Source organism: Podarcis gaigeae, assembly GCF_964106915.1.
Source record: "Podarcis gaigeae genome assembly, chromosome: 6".
In the NCBI taxonomy this organism is placed as follows: Eukaryota; Metazoa; Chordata; class Lepidosauria; order Squamata; family Lacertidae; genus Podarcis; species Podarcis gaigeae.
In genome coordinates this window covers 92,960,314-92,980,141 of record NC_139682.1, presented here as the reverse complement: position 1 = coordinate 92,980,141, position 19,828 = coordinate 92,960,314, and the positions used below count along the sequence as shown (strand labels likewise).

Here is a 19,828-nt window from a genome sequence, read left to right as displayed (position 1 = left end):
TTAAATACAGCCAGCAGCAGAAGTCTATAAGCAGCAGCAGGAATGAAGGATTTCCTTTTAACTCCAACTAAATTCTTTCATCAGAGAGAGTTCTGTGGATTGACAGGGTGCGAATATGATTGATGCCATCTTGAAAAATAGGGATTTGTCACTGCTAAGTAGAGACAGAAGATGTGCATGTTGTTTCATGCTTCAAGATGAAACCCAGGATTAAAGGAAACAATTTGAGGCTAGAGCCCTTCTGTTATGATGCACTCACCTGGAAAACTGACTCAGCTGCCAGAGGAATCTTGTTTTGTTCTTGAACAACAGGTTACATTTTCACACCTGACTTTTTTTTTTTTAAAGAGCAAATAGCTCAAAGAGGGTTTAAACCTTCTAAACGATTTCCAAAATTATACAGGTGATTTAGCACATTAGGCACATGTTTGTCAGATGACTAAACCACCAAATCTAAGTACACAGTAACAAGATAAGGATAATTAAAAAGGAAATAGGACCATCCGAGAATGTCATATGCCATATTAAAATACAATTTTTAAAATGTATGCTTAGAGGCACATTCCACAAAACATTTCTTGGAGGGGATTAATATATAACAGCTATGTGGATTGGATAAAACTTTTTGTAGAACAGACTTTGGGTGATAGGTGTTAGCCAAACACATATATTCTAGACTATATAGTACATTTATTTCAATGGTAAATATATTTAGCTCCCACCTACTGCTGTTTCAACCCAGACATATCTATATATCTGAATTTGGATGCTTGGCAACCACAAATAACTTGTTTTGCAACATTAAGAGGATGTATCAGTATATACACCACTGTCAAAATATTTCCAAGAGAAGCATGTTTTAGGACTGGATTATATGATGCTGAGCTTTGAAAACAAAGTTCTCTACACTCTTCACTGGTAATAATGCACCTAAATATAAAGCTTTGTACATTCTTTCAAGGGCAGCTTCAAATACTAACTATAGAACAGGAGGTGTGTGGGAAGGAATGACTTTTTTTCATTTCAAAACCCTCATCTTCTTTCCTGATAGCAAGTTCCATATTTAGGGAACGCTGTGAACCACAAATGAGCTAATCAACAATAACTGCAGTTTCCCAATAATTCTCGTGACTAACCACCATCACAAGGGGGGGGGGGGGAATATACACACCAAAGTCCAGCAAGTTTTCAAAAGTTCTCCAGTCCACATCCAATAGGTGGAGTAGAAACCAAAATAAATCACTGTCGTATCCAAAAAAATACTTCAAAGTTCCAGCAGAAACTTGTGAATGCTTTGAATGATGTTTTTGCTGAAAAGGTTTTTTTCCCCCCTCAGAAGACATAAACAGCATCTGCTGAGCACTGACCACTTAGCATTCAACCTGCTGCCAACCTGCATTCTTCAGAGAGACCTGTGAGAGAAATGTGGAGCTGTGCCACTTCTAATAACTGTGACTGGCACCAAGTCAATGCTTTAATGCAGAAAGCTACCCTCTGTCACTAAGCAGATCTTTCCTTTCTTTTGGTTAATGGATTTCACAACCATTGGCAGGAGTATAAACAGGGTGGGCATATATGCTTGCAGCCTACAGAGAGCTTCCTGGAACGGCCAAATTGAGAAACAGCAGGAAAGAACTGGTGTTGGGCAAGCTACCCTTTTTACACTTACGATATGCTGCTGCTTTCTCTGCCCTCCTCTCTTGGCATTTTCAGCAGGCAGGCCTGCAGCACGAAATCTGGTAGCAGAAATGCTCAAGGAGCCGCAGGAGAGAGGAGGCAATCGGAAGAGTACAATATTCAGAAAAAAACAGAGGCCATACTTTCTTTTCTAGGGTAAAAATACATAAATTACTTATTCCAGAATGTATGTACTTGTTTCCTCACATTACCTGGTCGAAATGTAAACACTCAGTCTGAGAGTGCTGTACTTGCTGATCACAGGGTTTTGTTTTTTGTTTTGAAAAGATTCAAATAAGGACTGAAGCTGTGAAAGAAGATGGGAGATTAAATAATATGTTTTCAGATGATAATGACCTACTAATGTAAAATAGGTCAGAATTACTGGGTTGTGTTTTTTTAAGTAAATGCAACACAGGATGTTGGAGAACAACCATTTGGGAAAGAAGCAAAACATACCCAAGCGGCCTCTTTAAAAGCATAGCTAAACATTTGAAGGCACCAAGAAATAAATATTTGAAGAAGGTAAGAAATTTAGAAGATTTAACATGACTACTCGTTCTTCTTCATGGCTGCAAATAAATTTATGAAGATTAAGTATTCTGAAGAAATCTATACATTTGCCCAATCTGATAGGGATCAATACTAGCTTTCCCCATCCTGGTACCTACAATTGTTTTGGAGCGCAAAGTGCCATCTGCCCCAGCCAGCACGATTAACTGTCAGGGAACATTGGCAGGTCATTGGCAGAGGCTGATCTATACTAGAGAACAATCCTATAATAAATTCTTGCCTAAGTTGAACTTCCTTAAGCTGGATAAAGTTGGGGAAAAAATTACACAGTCCAGCAGCATATAAAGATTTTGGGTGCTCATTGTGTACTGACAGAAGGATTCATCAGTGAAATGGGGGAGGTGCATTTTTGGCGATTCCCCTTCCCACTGCAGTGCCTGTCATCATGGCAAATGCACTTGTAGGTTACTTAGATAAAGCTGGGTTTATTCCAACATGTGATTTAACATGTTGATTTTTAAATAACATTTATAATCCTTCCTTGCAACAAAAAAATCTCACAGTAGTCTTACATGACGTTATATAAGGTATGTACGACACTGGACATAATTTAGTACATTAAGAATCGTAAAAGGTCAGCAGTATTATTTTTCAGTAAAAGCCTTGGATACCTAAGAAATGTCTTTCAGCATTTAACAGCTTTTAATTTGGATGGTAATTTTACAAAGTGAATTAGAGCTGTTAGATTCAAGTCTGAGAGAGAAGGGTGCTGGCTGCACATCAGAGTTATCTAACAGTCAAAGTAGTACAACAGAAGATTGTCCTTTAGCAGCTATACTACTTGAAAATTTGCATACAGCCATTTGTTTCTGTAGTAAAATGTGAAAAAGATCCATACCTTTTTTATTGCCATTTGCCATATACATGCAAACAGAATTTGTTTGGGAGCATTCTGGTACAATTACAGAAGTGAAGGCAAGGCAAACAAGTGAGAAAAGCCGTAAGTATACTGCCCTTTAATCCTCTTGTGGACTTCTCATGGGATGGTCACGGTGGGAGGAAAGTTGCTTCCCTACACCCCTTCTTCAAGGTGGACCACTAAGTTATTGGTGTGTCTTGTCCTATATTCATAATACTGATGCTCACTCATAACTGTACCTTTGCAAAAAGAATGTCAATTGGAGCCAGAGGAGGCCAGAAATGAATGGTTTGAGCAAGGGGGGGGGGGAGAGACAGTGAGTGAGTGAGAGTGTGTTATAGAGCTTTTGGGGAACACAAAACAACACTAAATGCAGGTTCTGAGCTACATAGACTATATAACTGCATCAAATTGGAAGATGACAGAATTAAAGGAGACATAAAAGCATTTTAGAGGCACAGAATAAAAAGGAGCAAGAAAATGGAAAGAAATACGAAGCCATCTTTGATTTATCCATAATTTCTACTTCATTTCTGGCTAATGGTGGAAATTAGTCTTCAGATAGTTGATAAAATCAGCCTGTCTGTGCTGGGTTAGTACCATGATCTGTGGCCAAGCAAGTACTTCTAAAAATTGATTTTTCTTTTTGGCAACCAATGGTCCAGTCAATAATAATGTCGTTTGAGAAGGATTGAGTCATGAGGGAGATGAACCTTCTCTTCCATTTATTATGTTTGTATTGTCTCTATTTGAAAAGCATGCCCCCCCTTCCCAAAAACGTGCATGAGTGTACTATAAAAGAATTGATACTCTGCATCTTTGTCTCCAGAAGCCCTCTGACTCACAAGAACCTTCCCATCTAAACTGATGGAATGCTTTCAGTCTGCAACAGGAAAGGTTACATATTGAGGCAGAAAGAAGTCCCCTCCTCTGAAATCAAAACTGACACTGGCAGGTTGGCCATCTTTCAAAAACACCTGTCCCAAAATGGATCAGGTGAACACTCAGGAGGGTGGCAACAACACTGCCCTTGCTGAGGCAGAACTACATCTTCCAAGAAACATGACACTGGCTGACATCAGTAGCTGCCACTGGTTGGGGCACAGAAACACACAAAATTGTGTGAGGACACAGAGGGTCAACTTGGTATCATTTTTGGTGACAGACTGAAGGGTATAGTTCAGGTTCAGACATTTGGTGGATGTGCTTGGCTGAGGAGCCAAAAGGGCAAAGCTACCATCTGTGGGATTATGACTGAATGCTTCTAAGTCAAAATCCCCCCCCCCCAAATGTAACAATATTTGTAAGGCACAGTTCCACCTTGAGTAAACAGCCCACTTTTTTTTTTTAAAAAAAAGTACATTAGGTTATTAGTCAATAACAAGCAAACAACAACAAAAACTGCATAGGTCTTGATGGTTTACAGCCTCTGTAAATGCTGTGGAAGCAATAACCAAATTACTCCTTGATGGTGCTCTACAATGCCACAAATGGAGATTTCACTTGATGGTACAGGAGGTAAGAACACAGAACAATGCTGAAGCAGCACATTCTGATCTTTCCTGGGAAAGGAACAAAATGTACACTTGTGTCTTTTGAACAGCTGGCTTTCTGGCAATACAATAGCAAAGAAATGCTAAAGGTATAAATTTTACACAAAGCTCTTAAAAGAAAAGCTCCTGCTGTTGTTCTTTTCAATTTCTAGCCCCCCCCCGGGGGGGCAGAAAAGATCATTTACCATCCTGATGAATAACCATAGTTAAGAATTCCCCCACTCACACCCTTGAAGTGTCCTTGCCCTTTTCTGAAGATAGCTATATTGTTTTCAATTAAAATGGCAACTCAGTGTTGAAACACGAGTAAGAATCTTGGGACTAACAAAGCCCCTCAGACCTCTTTGTCTTTTCTGTTGTGTTGGTTGCTCAGTGTGCAAACAGGTATTATCAAGACGGGGGCTTCTTATAACAGCTGCTGAGGTCACGGCATCATTTCCCCCAAACAAGCCCAAGGAGGAAAGATGGGGAACCTCCAGCCCTTGGGTCAAACCTAGCCCACCAGACCATTTTCAGGAAGTCACGTCCACCTGTGTCATACATGTCATACATGGGCAACTCCCCTATGAAGAAAGGTTGCAGCATTTGGGGCTTTTCAGTTTAGCCAAAGGGGAAGTGAGAGGTGGCATAACAGAAATTATGCATGACATGGGAGAAAGAAGATAGAGAAAAGGTTTCCCCTCTACCCCAGAGCACTGGAGCTCGCAAGCACCCAAAGAAGCTGAATGTTCGAAGATTCTGGATTAACAGAAGAAAGTACTACTTCATGCGCCACATAGGTAAACGGCCTCGGTCCAGTATACCTGAAGGAGCGTCTCCACCCCCATCATTCTGCCCGGACGCTGAGGTCCAGCGCCGAGGGCCTTCTGGCGGTTCCCTCATTGCGAGAAGCAAAGCTACAGGGAACCAGGCAGAGGGCCTTCTCAGTAGTGGCGCCCGCCCTGTGGAACGCCCTTCCAGCAGATGTCAAAGCGATAAACAACTACCTGACATTCAGAAGACATCTTAAGGCAGCCCTGTTCAGGGAAGTTTTTAATGTGTGATATTTTACTGTATTTTTTGTTTCCATGGAAGTCGCCCAGAGTGGCCGGGGAGGCCCAGCCAGATGGGCGGGGTATAAATAATAATAAATTATTATTATTATTATTATTATTATTATTATTGGTAAACTATTGAATTCGCTCCCACAGGAGACAGTGATGGGACCACCAACTTGTCTAACCTTCTTTTAAAGTCATCAAAATTCATGCAGGACAAGGCTACCAATGGCAACTAGCCACGATGACTATGCTTTACCTCGACTGACAGGGGCAGTATACCTCTGAATACCAGCTGCTAGGAATCACATGTAGGGAGGGGTGATATTGTGCTCATGCCTTGCTTGAAGCTTCTCACAGGCATCTGGTTCCGCTGTGGAAACAGGACGTTGGACTGGATGAACCACTGGCCTGATTCAGCAAGTTCTTCTTACATTCTTATGACGTAAGGTGTGGGGCCGGACAAGCAGAAGTTTAAGGTGGGCTCCCTACGTTCCTTCGCTGCAACAAGGCGAACACCCAGCCCTTCATCAGTTGATGGGTGGTCAGAGCATGCCTTGCTCAAGGAGGGGGAAGTCGATAGCATTCAGCTAAAACCACTTCTCCCTCCCAGCCCTGTCCCCTGAAGCTCAGGAATTTAAAGTGCAGCACAGAGCTTTCAAAAAGGCCTGCAATGTACCTTTAAAGGAGCATCACAGGGGCTGTTTGAAAGTCCTGTGTACAATCCACACCGGAGCGGTGCAGCAATGTAAACAAAGGACTTTCAAACAGCCCTTACAATGCTCCTGCGAATATCTGCAAATCTATGCTGAAACAGCACAAGGGCTCTTTCAACGTCCCATGCTACCAATTCAGTCCAACCTTCAAAGGGCAGCCTCACCTGACATCAGGTTACTGACAAGTGGGCAGCTATGAGGGATGGGGAGGTGTTAAGACCAGCAAGAAAATGTTCTCCATCCCTCCCATAGAGAAAGATTATAGCTGAGTAGAACCAAAAGGAGGAGGGGAATGAGGCAGCAAAGGTAAGAGTGTTAGGCGAATGGTATTCTTCAGAGCAGTTGCTAGAGAGAAGGTGCATTTGTGTATGTGACTGAGGGATCTCCAAATCAGTTCATTTCCCTTTTCTTCTTAGTTATCAGGCAGTATTTGCCCCACCTGGGGGAGTGAATGAGTGTTGCAGAGAAGTGGGAGAGATAGGCGCCCGGCAAAAATATTCATCCTTCATTGTTAGATGAAGAGAAGTATAGAAAACAAATAAACACTCACAGAGATGGGAGGTATAGGGCATACATTTTTGATATTGTTCCCACACTAAGGGGTTTTGTTTTTGTTTTTAAAAAACTGCTTCTGCCATCTTATTTTGGAAATTATCTTTTATGATAATGTGTTATTTTATTTATCATTTTATTCAGGCTATGAGCTGCCTTTAGAGTTCTATAGGGGAACCAAAGGCAGGATTTAAATCTTTTAGTTAAACAAAACAAACAGTGTATCAACTGATAATAGTGCCTGTTTTAGTTTTCCTTTTTGTGTATGGAACATATACAGGTCCAAACTACAAAGAGTTAAGTATTTCTGTGTTTATTCCTCTACACCGGTAAACTGAATAGTTTGCAAACATCTGTGAAAACAATTATCTCCTCTCACAAAGTCATTCTAATTCTTCACTAATATGTCAGATTTATCTAAATTAAACATAGTTAAGAATGTTTGGCTGGTGTTAATACCAGGCAATTTACCTTGTTAAGCTCACCCAATTTGCCTTTTTTTTAATAAATAAAAAGCTGGCATTGTTAACAAATCTGTAAAGGATCTTATGCAATCCGGTCTTGATGACTTATTTAAACTATCAGGAAGGTATTGACAAGGCTTTCAGAGCAGAAAGGGTTAGCTACCTCTGCTCCAAATCATAAGACAAACCACCACTCCAAGTTCACACATGAGAACAAACTGCAGCTAACTGAAAAACAGAAATTGTGAATGGAAGAGGGGAAGGGGAGAGGAGAAGGCAGAGCACAATCAGCCAAAGACTTGTGCACATAACACAAAGCATAAAAAGGTAAAGGGACCCCTGACCATTAGGCCCAGTCGTGACCGACTCTGGGGTTGCGGCGCTCATCTCGCTTTATTGGCCGAGGGAGCCGGTGTACAGCTTCCGGGTCATGTGGCCAGCATGACTAAGCCGCTTCTGGCGAACCAGAGCAGCGCACGGAAACGCCGTTTACCTTCCCGACGGAGTGTTACCTATTTATCTACTTGCACTTTGAAGTGCTTTCGAACTGCTAGGTTGGCAGGAGCAGGGACCGAGCAACGGGAGCTCACCCCGTCGCGGGGATTCGAACCACCGACCTTCTGATCGGCAAGTCCTAGGCTCTGTGGTTTAACCCACAGCGCCACCCGTGTCCCACAGAAAGCATAGACCAGTGTTATATCTGAACTATGCCTATTTATTCACAGTAGGCATACCTATTTTTTAAATCTGTGTTAAAATTAGAAAACGAAACAGGAGATGCAGATTTTGGATCTGGGGCAGCCACTCACTTACAAGATGCCCAAACCATCTAAGTTCTAAGTATAGCTCTCAAGGCAGAGCCACCCACTAGGAAAAGGCCTGTGGCTAAGGATTTAGGTAATTAGATTACACAAATGACCCTTTTCAACACAAAGCAAAGCCTACCTCCCACTCCACAAATTAGTTCTTTCTGCACTCCCCCATCCCAAGCAATCACCATCTCTTTTCAAATGTATTATTAAAGGTAATTATCAACACTGAAAAGAGCTGAACTCAGCCTGCCCTATAATCTGGAAGGAAAAAAGCTCTGCCACTCTGTTGCTGCAGTTCAAATATTTCCCCCCTAAACACCTGCCATTTTAAGGCCAGAGTAAAGGCCATCTCAAGCTGACTCAAAACTCCACAAAGCTGGGAAATTGGAAGTTAAGTCTGATGTCTTAACAGATGTGCCCCATGGTCAGCAATGTTGCTGTTCATACAGCAAAATAAGCTTTCTTACAACATACCCTCCATGCACTCTCATTCGGGTCTTTAAGGCCAAAATACAGACTGGGAGAATAAACTGAGACCAACAAAGATGTCCTGCCATATGAAACATCTGAGCCCTCCAGTGAATGAATCCATGTCTGCTTGTTGCTTACATCATATATATAAGTTGTATATATATAAGGTGTATATATAAGACTGTGTTGTAACCTACAACAGTTTTTCAGGTTCCCACAATCATCTGAAGATTGACTCTGGAACTAACCACTGCCCAACACTCATTCTAGCTATTGCACATTAGTATTCACTACGTGGTACCGTCTGCAAGCACTGCAGTACTGGCCGAACTTTTGCTTCAGAAATCAAAGTGTGCTTGCCTAGACCAGTACTATTTACTCTGACTGGCAAAAGGTTTCCAACTGTAGTTTGGAGTATGTCCTCCTATAGCACAAAGGTCTCTGCTTTCCTCTTCATAAAGATAACATCGCATGCACCTACACACAAAATATTACTAGAATTTAACCCATGTTGGAGTCATGGATGCATGTGTGTCTATGTGCACATTGCCTGGCTTTCTATTCCATTCAAGACCTTTTAGAAAGCCTCCTCTGTTATTATTTGGCTAGAAAATGGCAATATATAAAAAGTAGGAAAGAGAAAAGGAGAGCAAGGTTTCTGTGTTTTAAAAAATGTAATTTCCCAAGTCAATTCCATGTTTAAAATTTGCAACCAATATATTTTTGTTGCTTTCCAAAACTGAAACGAACATCTTAAACTTTGAGTTTTCATGGATTGTTATCATGGTACACCAAGTTGAAAAGATATCTAAGGATCAAAGAATAATATGCACTTTAACTGCACCTACTTAAGTATCAAGCACTAAACACTTCATCAACTAAGCTTGTGTTGCTCATTAAGAAACCTGTTCTTCTTCCAAACTTTTATAACAACAGTTTACTAATGAAGCAACTATTAAACTATTTATTGCATTGTTTGTAAAAAAAGCTGTTTGTTGAAAAAGCTGACTGCTTTTAATGTAAGTATTTTTAAGCAAGGGCACAGGAAGCAAGTTGCTGCACATCATACCAAAGAAACTGACTGTAGAAATCAATCGTGTTCCAGCCCTAGTAGGGTTTCTCTCTCATGAAACCAGTGTGTATAACCCAACAGTAGTCAATTAACTCTGTACATCAGGAAGGAAATTCGTAGCTAGATAAAACTCTAATCTGTGCTCTACTCATCCCTTGGCTAAGTAAGCCCCACTTTTGCTGGTATGTCATCTTTTTTTTTAAAAAAACTCATTTCCCTTCAACAGCCATGATTTCATCACCTCTAAGCTGATGCATTAGTTCTCTTTCTGCATGATCTTTAGGCTCCTAGCACTTATAAGCGAAAACAGAACGCTTTAAACAAATTCCCCTCCTCTCTATTATTTAATTGTCCTCACTTTCTCAGATTCAACTTATCTGATTTTCATCCCTTAGCTGACATCTCCATAATGCAGACAATCTATCATTGCTTCAATCAAACCTCTCCCTCCAAAATTCTTCCAACAGAATTCTTCTGCTGATCCGTGTGAGGAGGAACAGCAGGAGGGCGAAAGAAACACTTCAGTCTTTTTCTTCTCATTGTCTGTTCACTCAAAATTGCCCACCTGAAGCTGCTTTTCTCTTCACGGGGGAAAAGAAACAGAGACCCATGCATCTCCACTACCAGCCAGGAAAGCAGCCAGGGAGGGGCACAATTTGAAGTCAATAAATGGTCAGAGGGGAAATGGGTAAACCCACTCCTCAAGCTAGCAGAACCCTGGTGATGCTTTTCAGTTAATATGTATGGATGCTAACTCCCACATATCACCCAAGTTGGTCCTCCATTCATCTCTTCCTCGCTTCACTTGTGTTTGTGCTAAACCCTTGTAAGAAGGGACTGTGCTGCTCCTATGTTCTGTAGAAAGTGTGACATGGTGCTGTTGAGACATTAAACAGTACAACACTGAAATTATGATGAGCAGAGGCACCAAAAGTACTCAAACAGAGCAGAATCCTTAAAGAACCCTACATATCCCTTCAGTTGTGCAGCTGAGAACATTTTTGCTGTATTTGCTTCCCTTTTGAAATGCACTAGATATACCAGAGTGGTAACTGCTCCAATCTGTACCTGGCTGTTAACATCCGCCGTGTGTTGCAGCAGTACTGAGGCGAGTTCCTTGTGTCCTCTGTCACATGCCCAGTGCAGCAGAGCTCTGCCCTAAAATATCAAGCAAACAACAACATTGAGTGAAACTGTTGTAATAGCTTAATATAACCAATGCGAGCCTCAAAGCACTTCATTTGATACATTAATATCAACAGTGCTTGCACTGTAACAAAATAATTGCTTTTCTGAATTATAATTATTTATTAAATTTATATGCCACCATTCATCCGAAGATCACGGGGCAGTTCACAGCACAAAAATACAAAACAAGAACACGAAATATGTAAAAACAAAACAGACCAATAAGGATGCAATGGAGGCAGCCAAAGTATGCCTTCTTTGCTGTCTTCACAGCCACCAGGTAGGCTTGATGATCAGCCCTCACCATTGTTCGATTGCATTTGACCAAAGTTTTTCTTCACTCGCATTCAAGGCATTTCCCAGCTTGTTTCCTCTTCCTAAGCTCTGGAGTATACCAGGGAGCCAAGCGGGCTCCAAGAATTGAGAGATGGTGCTCATGTCAAAAGCCCAAGCCATCCAGATGTTCCACAAGTCACCCAGGGCTTATAAGCTGGGAAATTCCCCCAGGGCCATCTGAAAAGCAATTGGGTCCATCAGCCTCTGAGGGAGGACCATTTTCATAGACCCCTTGCTTCTGCAGTGGGAGAAAGTTGTTGAGATCCTCAACTGTAACAGGAAGTGATCCAACCAAGATAAGGGACTGATGTCAATACTCCCCACTTTCAGATCACTTTCTTCCTGCCCAGCCAAGGTAACAAGGTCCAGAGTGTAACCTGCCACATGCCTTGGGCCGATGACATGTTGGGACAGTCTCATGAGCCAACCCAGAGTTTTGGCTTGGATACTGCATCAGATCAAGAACCATTTATAAGCCTATTAAAAGTATTCATAAAAACAAAAAGATAAAAGAATTCCCCATATTTAAAAGCGTAATATTTAGTCGGTTTATTTGCTAGTGAGAGCCAGTGTGGTGTAGTGGTTAAGAGCGGTAGTCTCGTAATCTGGGGAACCGGGTTCGCGTCCCCGCTCCTCCACATGCAGCTGCTGGGTGACCTTGGGCCAGTCACACTTCTTTGAAGTCTCTCAGCCCCACTCACCTCACAGAGTGTTTGTTGTGGGGAAGGAAGGGAAAGGAGAATGTTAGCCGCTTTGAGACTCCTGAAGGGGAGTGAAAGGCGGGATATCAAATCCAAACTCTTCTTCTTCTTCTACCATTACTGTACTGCAATAGCCTTGTTTTATTGGAATTTTATAGGATTATGTTGCAATTTAGGAGGACTTTAAATGACTGTGCTTCCTAGGACATGGCTTACATGGGAGAATCTGTTCAACTCCAACTTCAAGCATTCTCAGGCAGCATGGCCAAAGGTTGGAGGTGATGGGAGTTGTAGTCAAGCAACAACTGGAGGCCCACAGGTTCCCCACCTTTACCACAAGGAAATTTCCTCTGAGGTCAGAAACTGATGGACAATCCACACAACGTAGCTGAACCAGTGGACTAGTATAGGGAGAAAACATGGTGGTGTGTATGGAGAGAATTGTGCTATGAACCTTGAATATTTGAGGCAGCAGCTCAGGACCAATCAGCAACACCAGAGGTCACGGTTGCTCAGACCTACTCATTGAACCTATAAAGAGATCCCCAATTACCAATGGAGTACAAGACTCAAAGAGCAAGCATGGGTCTTTTAATGAAGCACTCCTCAACCTGGAAAGGTGGGGCAAGCTAGGACTTCACGTTCTGTGTAAGCTCAGTCACTCTCTCCCTGGCTATCATTGACACAAATTCTCTGCCTCATATCTGTATGAGGTCCTGTGGGACACCTTTGGCCATTTTCAGAACTGGTTCCTGGCCTTTACTGTTCTTTGGCATGATATACCCAGGTCTGTGACCCAGAACGTCACCTCATCCTACAGACTCCAACCCATGGCCAGAACAACACTGCTCTTGAAAGTTTATGGACTTTGAACATTTTTAGAAAGTTTTACAAAAGTTTAAACAAAAAACTTCCTGAAATTTTTCAGTCCATAAACTTTTAAGTAAAAAGCAACTCACATTTTTAGAAACAACCTCAATCTCATGCCTTCGGACTGTACACATTGCAGTTCTTAATTAAAACTACCTACTAAAATATTGAATCCAGATGTAACATGTGATGCACTTGCAGAAATGATCTTCCTAACCACCCGTACTAAAGTGAAGCTGGAAATCATAACGCAGCTTATGAAATTTTGTAACAGAGTGCATTTCTTTCTGGACTATTCAAACTTCTTTGCAGTGCTTCATGAAGCCACCAGCTAGGTAGGTAAGGCTCTTCCTCATCATGAATCTTCAGCAAGCGAGCAAGCAAGGTATTTAAGCACACAGCAAAGCTTTACATTTGAAGTTGAGAAGGATGGATGACACCTGCACCTAACCCAATTCATGTTTCCTTCTACATGTTATTCTGAAAGGCAGCAGATGTAGATCATTATTTTAAGTAGGAAAATGCTGTCTCAGGCTTCCACGCATTAAGCTTTTCAGCTCACTTTTAACCCAACAAGTAATTAATTTTGTAACACATTATTTTGATAGTACACTAATTAACCATGAATTAGAATGGGTTTTGGCAATTATTCTTTTTAGAAACATAGATGGCACCCAGATTAGTTCTATGAATTATTAAACCTTGCTGCACTCAATTATACAGCACGGAATTGAAAAGGAGTGTGTGGATCTTAACATATCTGGCAAAAGCAAAAATGATTTTAAATTAATTCACTGATAAAAGTCTGGTTTATTCATCTGTCATTTATAGTCCATTCTCCATGTCAGGAGTGACTAGGTCTAGAACGGAGAGACGGCCTGCTCTGCCAAGATTGCAGAAGGTTGCATTATTCTCCAAGGTCTATCACAACTCTACCTATTGAAAAGTCTGTTGGTTCCCCCTACCCTGGCTTATCCACAAATGGTTCCAGGTCAGGCATTAGCTTTCCCCATGCAATAGCTAGGTTCTGTTTTGTGTCCACACAGTTCTCTAGGTGGTTTCCTCATACATGCACTTTCCTGCTTTCCACTGTGGCTGCCACTCCAGCCTAGGCTTCCTGCAGTTTCTTCTCTGGCAGTCTAAAACAACAGGTGCAAAATTACTTGGGGTTGCAACACAGCTTAATTTTTTTGCAAGTTCTCTTTCTCTACCAACAACCTAAGAGCAAAAACTTGGAACACCAAAATTAAAAAGCTGCATGTAAGAATGCATCTCAAGGAAATACGAGCTTTTCCTTAAAAAGAAAAGAAAAAGATGCCAAGGTGTGTGTGGAGGATCTCCAAGTGGGAAGAGTGCAAAACAGGGTTAACATTTGCCCAATATTGTATGTCTACTGCCAACATAGCATTAACATGTAGACCATATGCAAACTGCATAGAAGTTTCTACAATCAAGCAGCACATAAAGGTAAAGGTAAAGGTACCCCTGCCCATATGGGCCAGTCTTGACAGACTCTGGGGTTGTGCGCCCATCTCACTCAAGAGGCCAGGGGCCAGCGCTGTCTGGAGACACTTCCGGGTCACGTGGCCAGCGTGACAAAGCTGCATCTGGCGAGCCAGAGCCGCACACGGAAACGCCGTTTACCTTCCCGCTGGTAAGCGGTCCCTATTTATCTACTTGCACCCAGAGGTGCTTTCGAACTGCTAGGTTGGCAGGCGCTGGGACCGAGCAGCGGGAGCGCACCCCGCCGCAGGGATTCGAACCACCGACCTTTCGATCGGCAAGTCCTAGGTGCTGAGGCTTTAACCCACAGCGCCACCTGCATCCCCTCAAGCAGCACATAGTAAAGGTAAAGGTAAAGGTACCCCTGCCCGTACGGGCCAGTCTTGACAGACTCTGGGGTTGTGCGCCCATCTCACTCAAGAGGCCAGGGGCCAGCGCTGTCTGGAGACACTTCCGGGTCACGTGGCCAGCGTGACAAAGCTGCATCTGGCAAGCCAGAGCCGCACACGGAAACGCCATTTACCTTCCCGCTGGTAAGTGGTCCCTATTTATCTACTTGCACCCGGAGGTGCTTTCGAACTGCTAGGTTGGCAGGCGCTGGGACCGAGCAGCGGGAGCGCACCCCGCCGCAGGGATTCAAGCAGCACATACATTATGTTAAATATAAAAAAATAAATATCTGTAGTGTCCTGTACACAAAGCTATGCAAAAATGCCTAAAGGCATCTGTTACCTGTGTTTGCAGGCCAGGTAGAACTGCTATGTACAGATGCCTTTAGGTACTTTTGCATAGCTTTGGTTTGGTACCTTTTTAAAGTTTCTGGCCTTGTGCCTTTAAAAGCAATATGACACAAATCCAGCAGGATAAGTTTTTCTTGGAAAGCAGGTGAGGCAGGTGGCGGACAAACCTACATTTCTTAAATGTCTATATATCAGGCTGCAGTTAAAGGTACAGGATCAGCAACAAAAAAGAGGGGAAAAGTGGCAACCAACATAGCGTAGAATCTAATTGAAAAAAATTCATTTCGCGAGAGTAATATTGCAAGTGCTAGCCTTCCTATTTAAATGAGAAAAGCTTCCACATTACAGCATGTTGTTTTCTAGGGTCTCAAACAAAGGCAAATAAAAAATATCCATACTTGTGCTTCCAAATTGCATTACCTATATCTCCTTATCTTTCCAAAGGTTATAAATTTGAAGAATTGGCAATACTAAGGCCTTTGATTAACCAGCTGGGTGGTTGGAGGCAAATATATCACATGTGCTAATACACATGACACTGTTTATTGAAAGCAACCTCTCTAATACTATGCATTGTGCTAAATAATCACATTTTTAAATTTTAAGTGTAAACCATTCGGTGATACAACATTTTAGTAAGACTCTTATTCATTATCTTAATGCCAACAATTTCACAAATGGTATTTGGTGTTGAGAGGGCGGGGGAGAAACCTGGTAGGGACAGTGTTAGTCTGGCCTTCCCATGCTGCAAACTATACTGATTAATCATAAGCAATTTATGCAAATCAGCAATACTCCAGCGCCAAAAGCCAAATTGGAAGTGTTTCATGAGCTGAACAGCCTGTCCATCTTTGGCCCAAAATCTATGGTGTTTAACAGTTGTACAGCATTCCCAGGAGGACCGTATGCCACTAGATTATTCATTTTATTCCCAAACCGTAATTTGAAAATTGCTAGGAGCTGTGCCCTCAAATGAGTCCCACTCAAAGTAACTTTATTCATTTACATTTCTAACATGCCCCATCTCTTGCATAAAATGTATTCAACCTTAGATTAGTCTAATATATGTACAGAATTAGTTTATGCTCCAAATCAAGGCTGTGTACACTGCATTGAAAGAATGAAAATTCTGTGCCCAGGTAATCCAAATTCTGTGAAAAGGAAAGCTAAATTCTGGGACTAGTAATAATTATGAAGGTTAAGCACATTTTTCAGGATTGGTCTAATCTTTCTAGTCAATAGAAGGGGTGAGGTCAAAGGCAGGTCACTGAAATACCTAGGTCTTTGACTACTCAAAGTTTGTTCACAACCTTCAGCTATTACCCACACACTTTCAAGCATATTTTCACAGGTATCGAGGCAAAAAAACGCAAATGCTAAGATTCACAGGAAGCCGACTTCTGTTCCCAATATCACATTCTGCTGGTTTCCCTCATTCTCAAGGAATTACATCATATACCCAGCCCAGCCCAAAATATATTCCGGATGTCCATTACTATTTTGTTCTTTTCTCATGGAGAACACGTTTTAGCTGCAAAAGAATGAGGATACTTCTTACGCTCTAAATGATCTGGAATAAAAATGCATAAATCTAATCCCAAGTACAGTGACCCTGCCTATTAAATCTTCCATGCCTCACTTGGCCAGCCTGTATAGCAGTTTCTCAAGTGAACAGCACATAAATTTTGCTTTGCTGCATGTCACAGGTCTAGTCACAAACAAAGCAAGTGGGGAGGCTAAGAAAAGAATTGCCTGCTTTCAAACATGCATGTGCCTGAAGACAACATGTATAGGAAATGTTCTTAATTCAGACAGAAAGAGAAAGCGTAGCAAAGATAATTAAAAGGCTCATTCAGTAGAAATATTGTATTCACTGCTGCAGTATTACGTCCAGTTACCTTGATGCACCCATGGGGGGGGGATAGAAAAATAGATCTTTTTTGTTCCTCCTCCGGCTCTGAAAAGCATTGGAAAACTCGGGAAGAAATGCAAACATTTCTTATTAAATATTTTCTTTCAGCACAGTAAGTGAAATGCTTTTTTAAAGCAGTGTATTAAAATATTGTTACAGGCAATCCACACTGCCGCAAATAACTTGGGAGGCAAGATTCAAAGGTAGTGATGCTGATAGCATTGCTACTGCATCTGACTGGATTACTAAATAAGCAACATTCTTAGGACTTGATGTCAGAAAAGTACTTTCAAAAATATAAAACATGGAAAAGGCTTGCAGTATGGTAGCATACCAAGCATATAATGCCTATGACATGGGAAACTGCTTTTGTTTTTAACTACAGCACCAACTCCTCTTGCTTCTGGATCTAAGTTACCTTACATCTTCTGCATCAAGGGAAATTGATGACTGTTCATAAATTCAATACTGAACATGAATTAAACATTATTAAGTTTAACAAAAAATAGTCAAACTTACTGCTGCTCAGTTACATTATAGGGATGGTATTTTCTGAACTTTTTGGGGAAAACTATATATATTTTTTAGGGACGCAGGTGGCGCTGTGGGTTAAAGCCTCAGCGCCTAGGACTTGCCGATCGAAAGGTCGGCGGTTCGAATCCCTGCGGCGGGGTGCGCTCCTGCTGCTCGGTCCCAGCGCCTGCCAACCTAGCAGTTCGAAAGCACCTCCGGGTGCAAGTAGATAAATAGGGACCGCTTACCAGCGGGAAGGTAAACGGCGTTTCCGTGTGCGGCTCTGGCTCGCCAGAGCAGCGATGTCACGCTGGCCACGTGACCCGGAAGTGTCTCCGGACAGCGCTGGCCCCTGGCCTCTTGAGTGAGATGGGCGCACAACCCCAGAGTCTGGCAAGACTGGCCCGTACGGGCAGGGGTACCTTTACCTTTACCTTTATATATATTTTTATCTGCATGAAAATGCTGAGATCTACATACTGTTTCAAAGCTTACATACAACAAATATTTAAATTTACTATAATGTTTATAGTTTCATTTTGTATCATTTTTTTGTTTGTTTTTGTTATATTAATTTATTACCCACCCCAAGTTATGCTGTAAGGCAGTTTACAATAATAATTTTATTATTTGTACCCTGCCCAACTGACTCGGTTACAATTTAAAATACAATACTGAAAACAGTTTAAAACAGCTTACAATCACAAAAAGGTGTGACCTAAAAATATACATCTCAGGTGTCAAAGTTATACCAGTTTCACCTCCAACACTGGGCATATTTGTAGTTATTGCTTAAATAAAATTACTGTATTTACTCAAGTCTAGTGCACAATCAAATCTAAGGTGAACCTCATCTAAGGTGAACCTCAATTTTCAGAACCTTGAAACCAAAAAAAGTGTTTGCTGGTGAATGTAATGAGCATGGCAAAAAGTGCACTCTTTACAATGAGTTTTTACTAAGAGTTTCTTCATGGCTTCCTCTTGGCTAGTCAGTGCCCGTTGCAAGATCAGAGATGCTGCATTTTATTTCCTGCTCTGAACAGCTTCCCCCGCAAGCGAAAAAATTAAAATAAGAGGCTTTTCCTGGCACAAAAGAGGAAGGGGTGGGGTGGCGAAGAGAAACACAAAGCAAACACCTGACCTGCCACCTTCAAAGCTGAGGAATGTACGGAGAGGTGCGGACGAAGGCAGCTGATTCTACCTGGGGCTGCAAGAGAGAGCATGTGTGCGTGTGTGAATGTGATTGCTCACAGCGGCAGAGCATGCCCAACCGGCACCAGGGGCGGGCACATACCTGCAAGAGTTGTTGAGCTTTCTTTGGGGGAGATTGCCCAAATAGTTGTGTGTATGCTCTCATACAGCAGCCTCTATCTGCAGCCTGGGTGGGGCACAGGGCACATTTCCTTCAAAAGGAAGGGGATTTCGCCTAATTTGGGACTGGGAGGGTGGGACACCTGCAATTTCAAAACCTTTTCCCATGACTGCAGAGAGGGTATAATCCTCAAGAGCTGACTGGCACCCTTTTTGAACAGGATGAACCCCCCCCCACATCCGTATGAATTCCTCCCAGCCCTGCTTAAGAGCTATTTTGGCATTGTTTTAACAGTGCTGTTTTTCTATCAGCTTGTGCCCAAGGGCCCTGGCACCACCATCCCAAAGCCTTCAGGAGGTCAGATGCTCTTGAGGGGATTTGAGCACCTTCCCCACCACCTTTCCAAAGGGTTTGAAAAGGAGTACTTAACCCAAGGTACCACTGTACTACTAAAAGTGCATTTCACAGCTATACAGTGGTACCTCGGGTTAAGTACTTAATTCGTTCCAGAGATCCGTTCTTAACCTGAAACTGTTCTTAATCTGAAGCACCACTTTAACTAATGGGGCCTCCCGCTGCCACCGCACCGCCGGAGCACGATTTCTGTTCTCATCCTGAAGCAAAGTTCTTAACCCGAGGTCTGGGTTAGCAGAGTCTGTAACCTGAAGCGTATGTAACCCGAAGCGTATGTAACCCGAGGTACAACTGTACATAAAACTTTTCTACAGCCAAGTCATGTAAGAAGCCTCCACGTACAGTCACTGACTTGGGAAAAGTAATGAGAAGAGTTGCAACGATGCTGATGGTTTGATAATAAAAGTGTGAAAGAACCTGTTGTTTTCATCTTTGATAAGAATGGGGCATATAATGAATTCATTAACTGAAGAATACCCTATCTTTCTAGAAGCAGATATTCCAGAAAGTCGTATGTCTCTAACAGTAGCTTAGAAGTGGCTTGGATTACTAG

The 19,828-nt window shown here is 42.1% G+C and overlaps 1 protein-coding gene across 1 annotated transcript in view; it reads right to left on the bottom strand.

Moving 5' to 3' along the window:
• Window positions 1-19,828, bottom strand: part of ACBD6 (acyl-CoA binding domain containing 6) — a 102,258-nt gene that overhangs the window by 37,876 nt on the left and 44,554 nt on the right. The window contains exon 6 of the mRNA XM_083743992.1: window positions 10,855-10,944. Coding sequence (XP_083600118.1) covers window positions 10,855-10,944 — 90 coding nt within the window. The remainder of the gene's footprint in view (window positions 1-10,854; window positions 10,945-19,828) is intronic.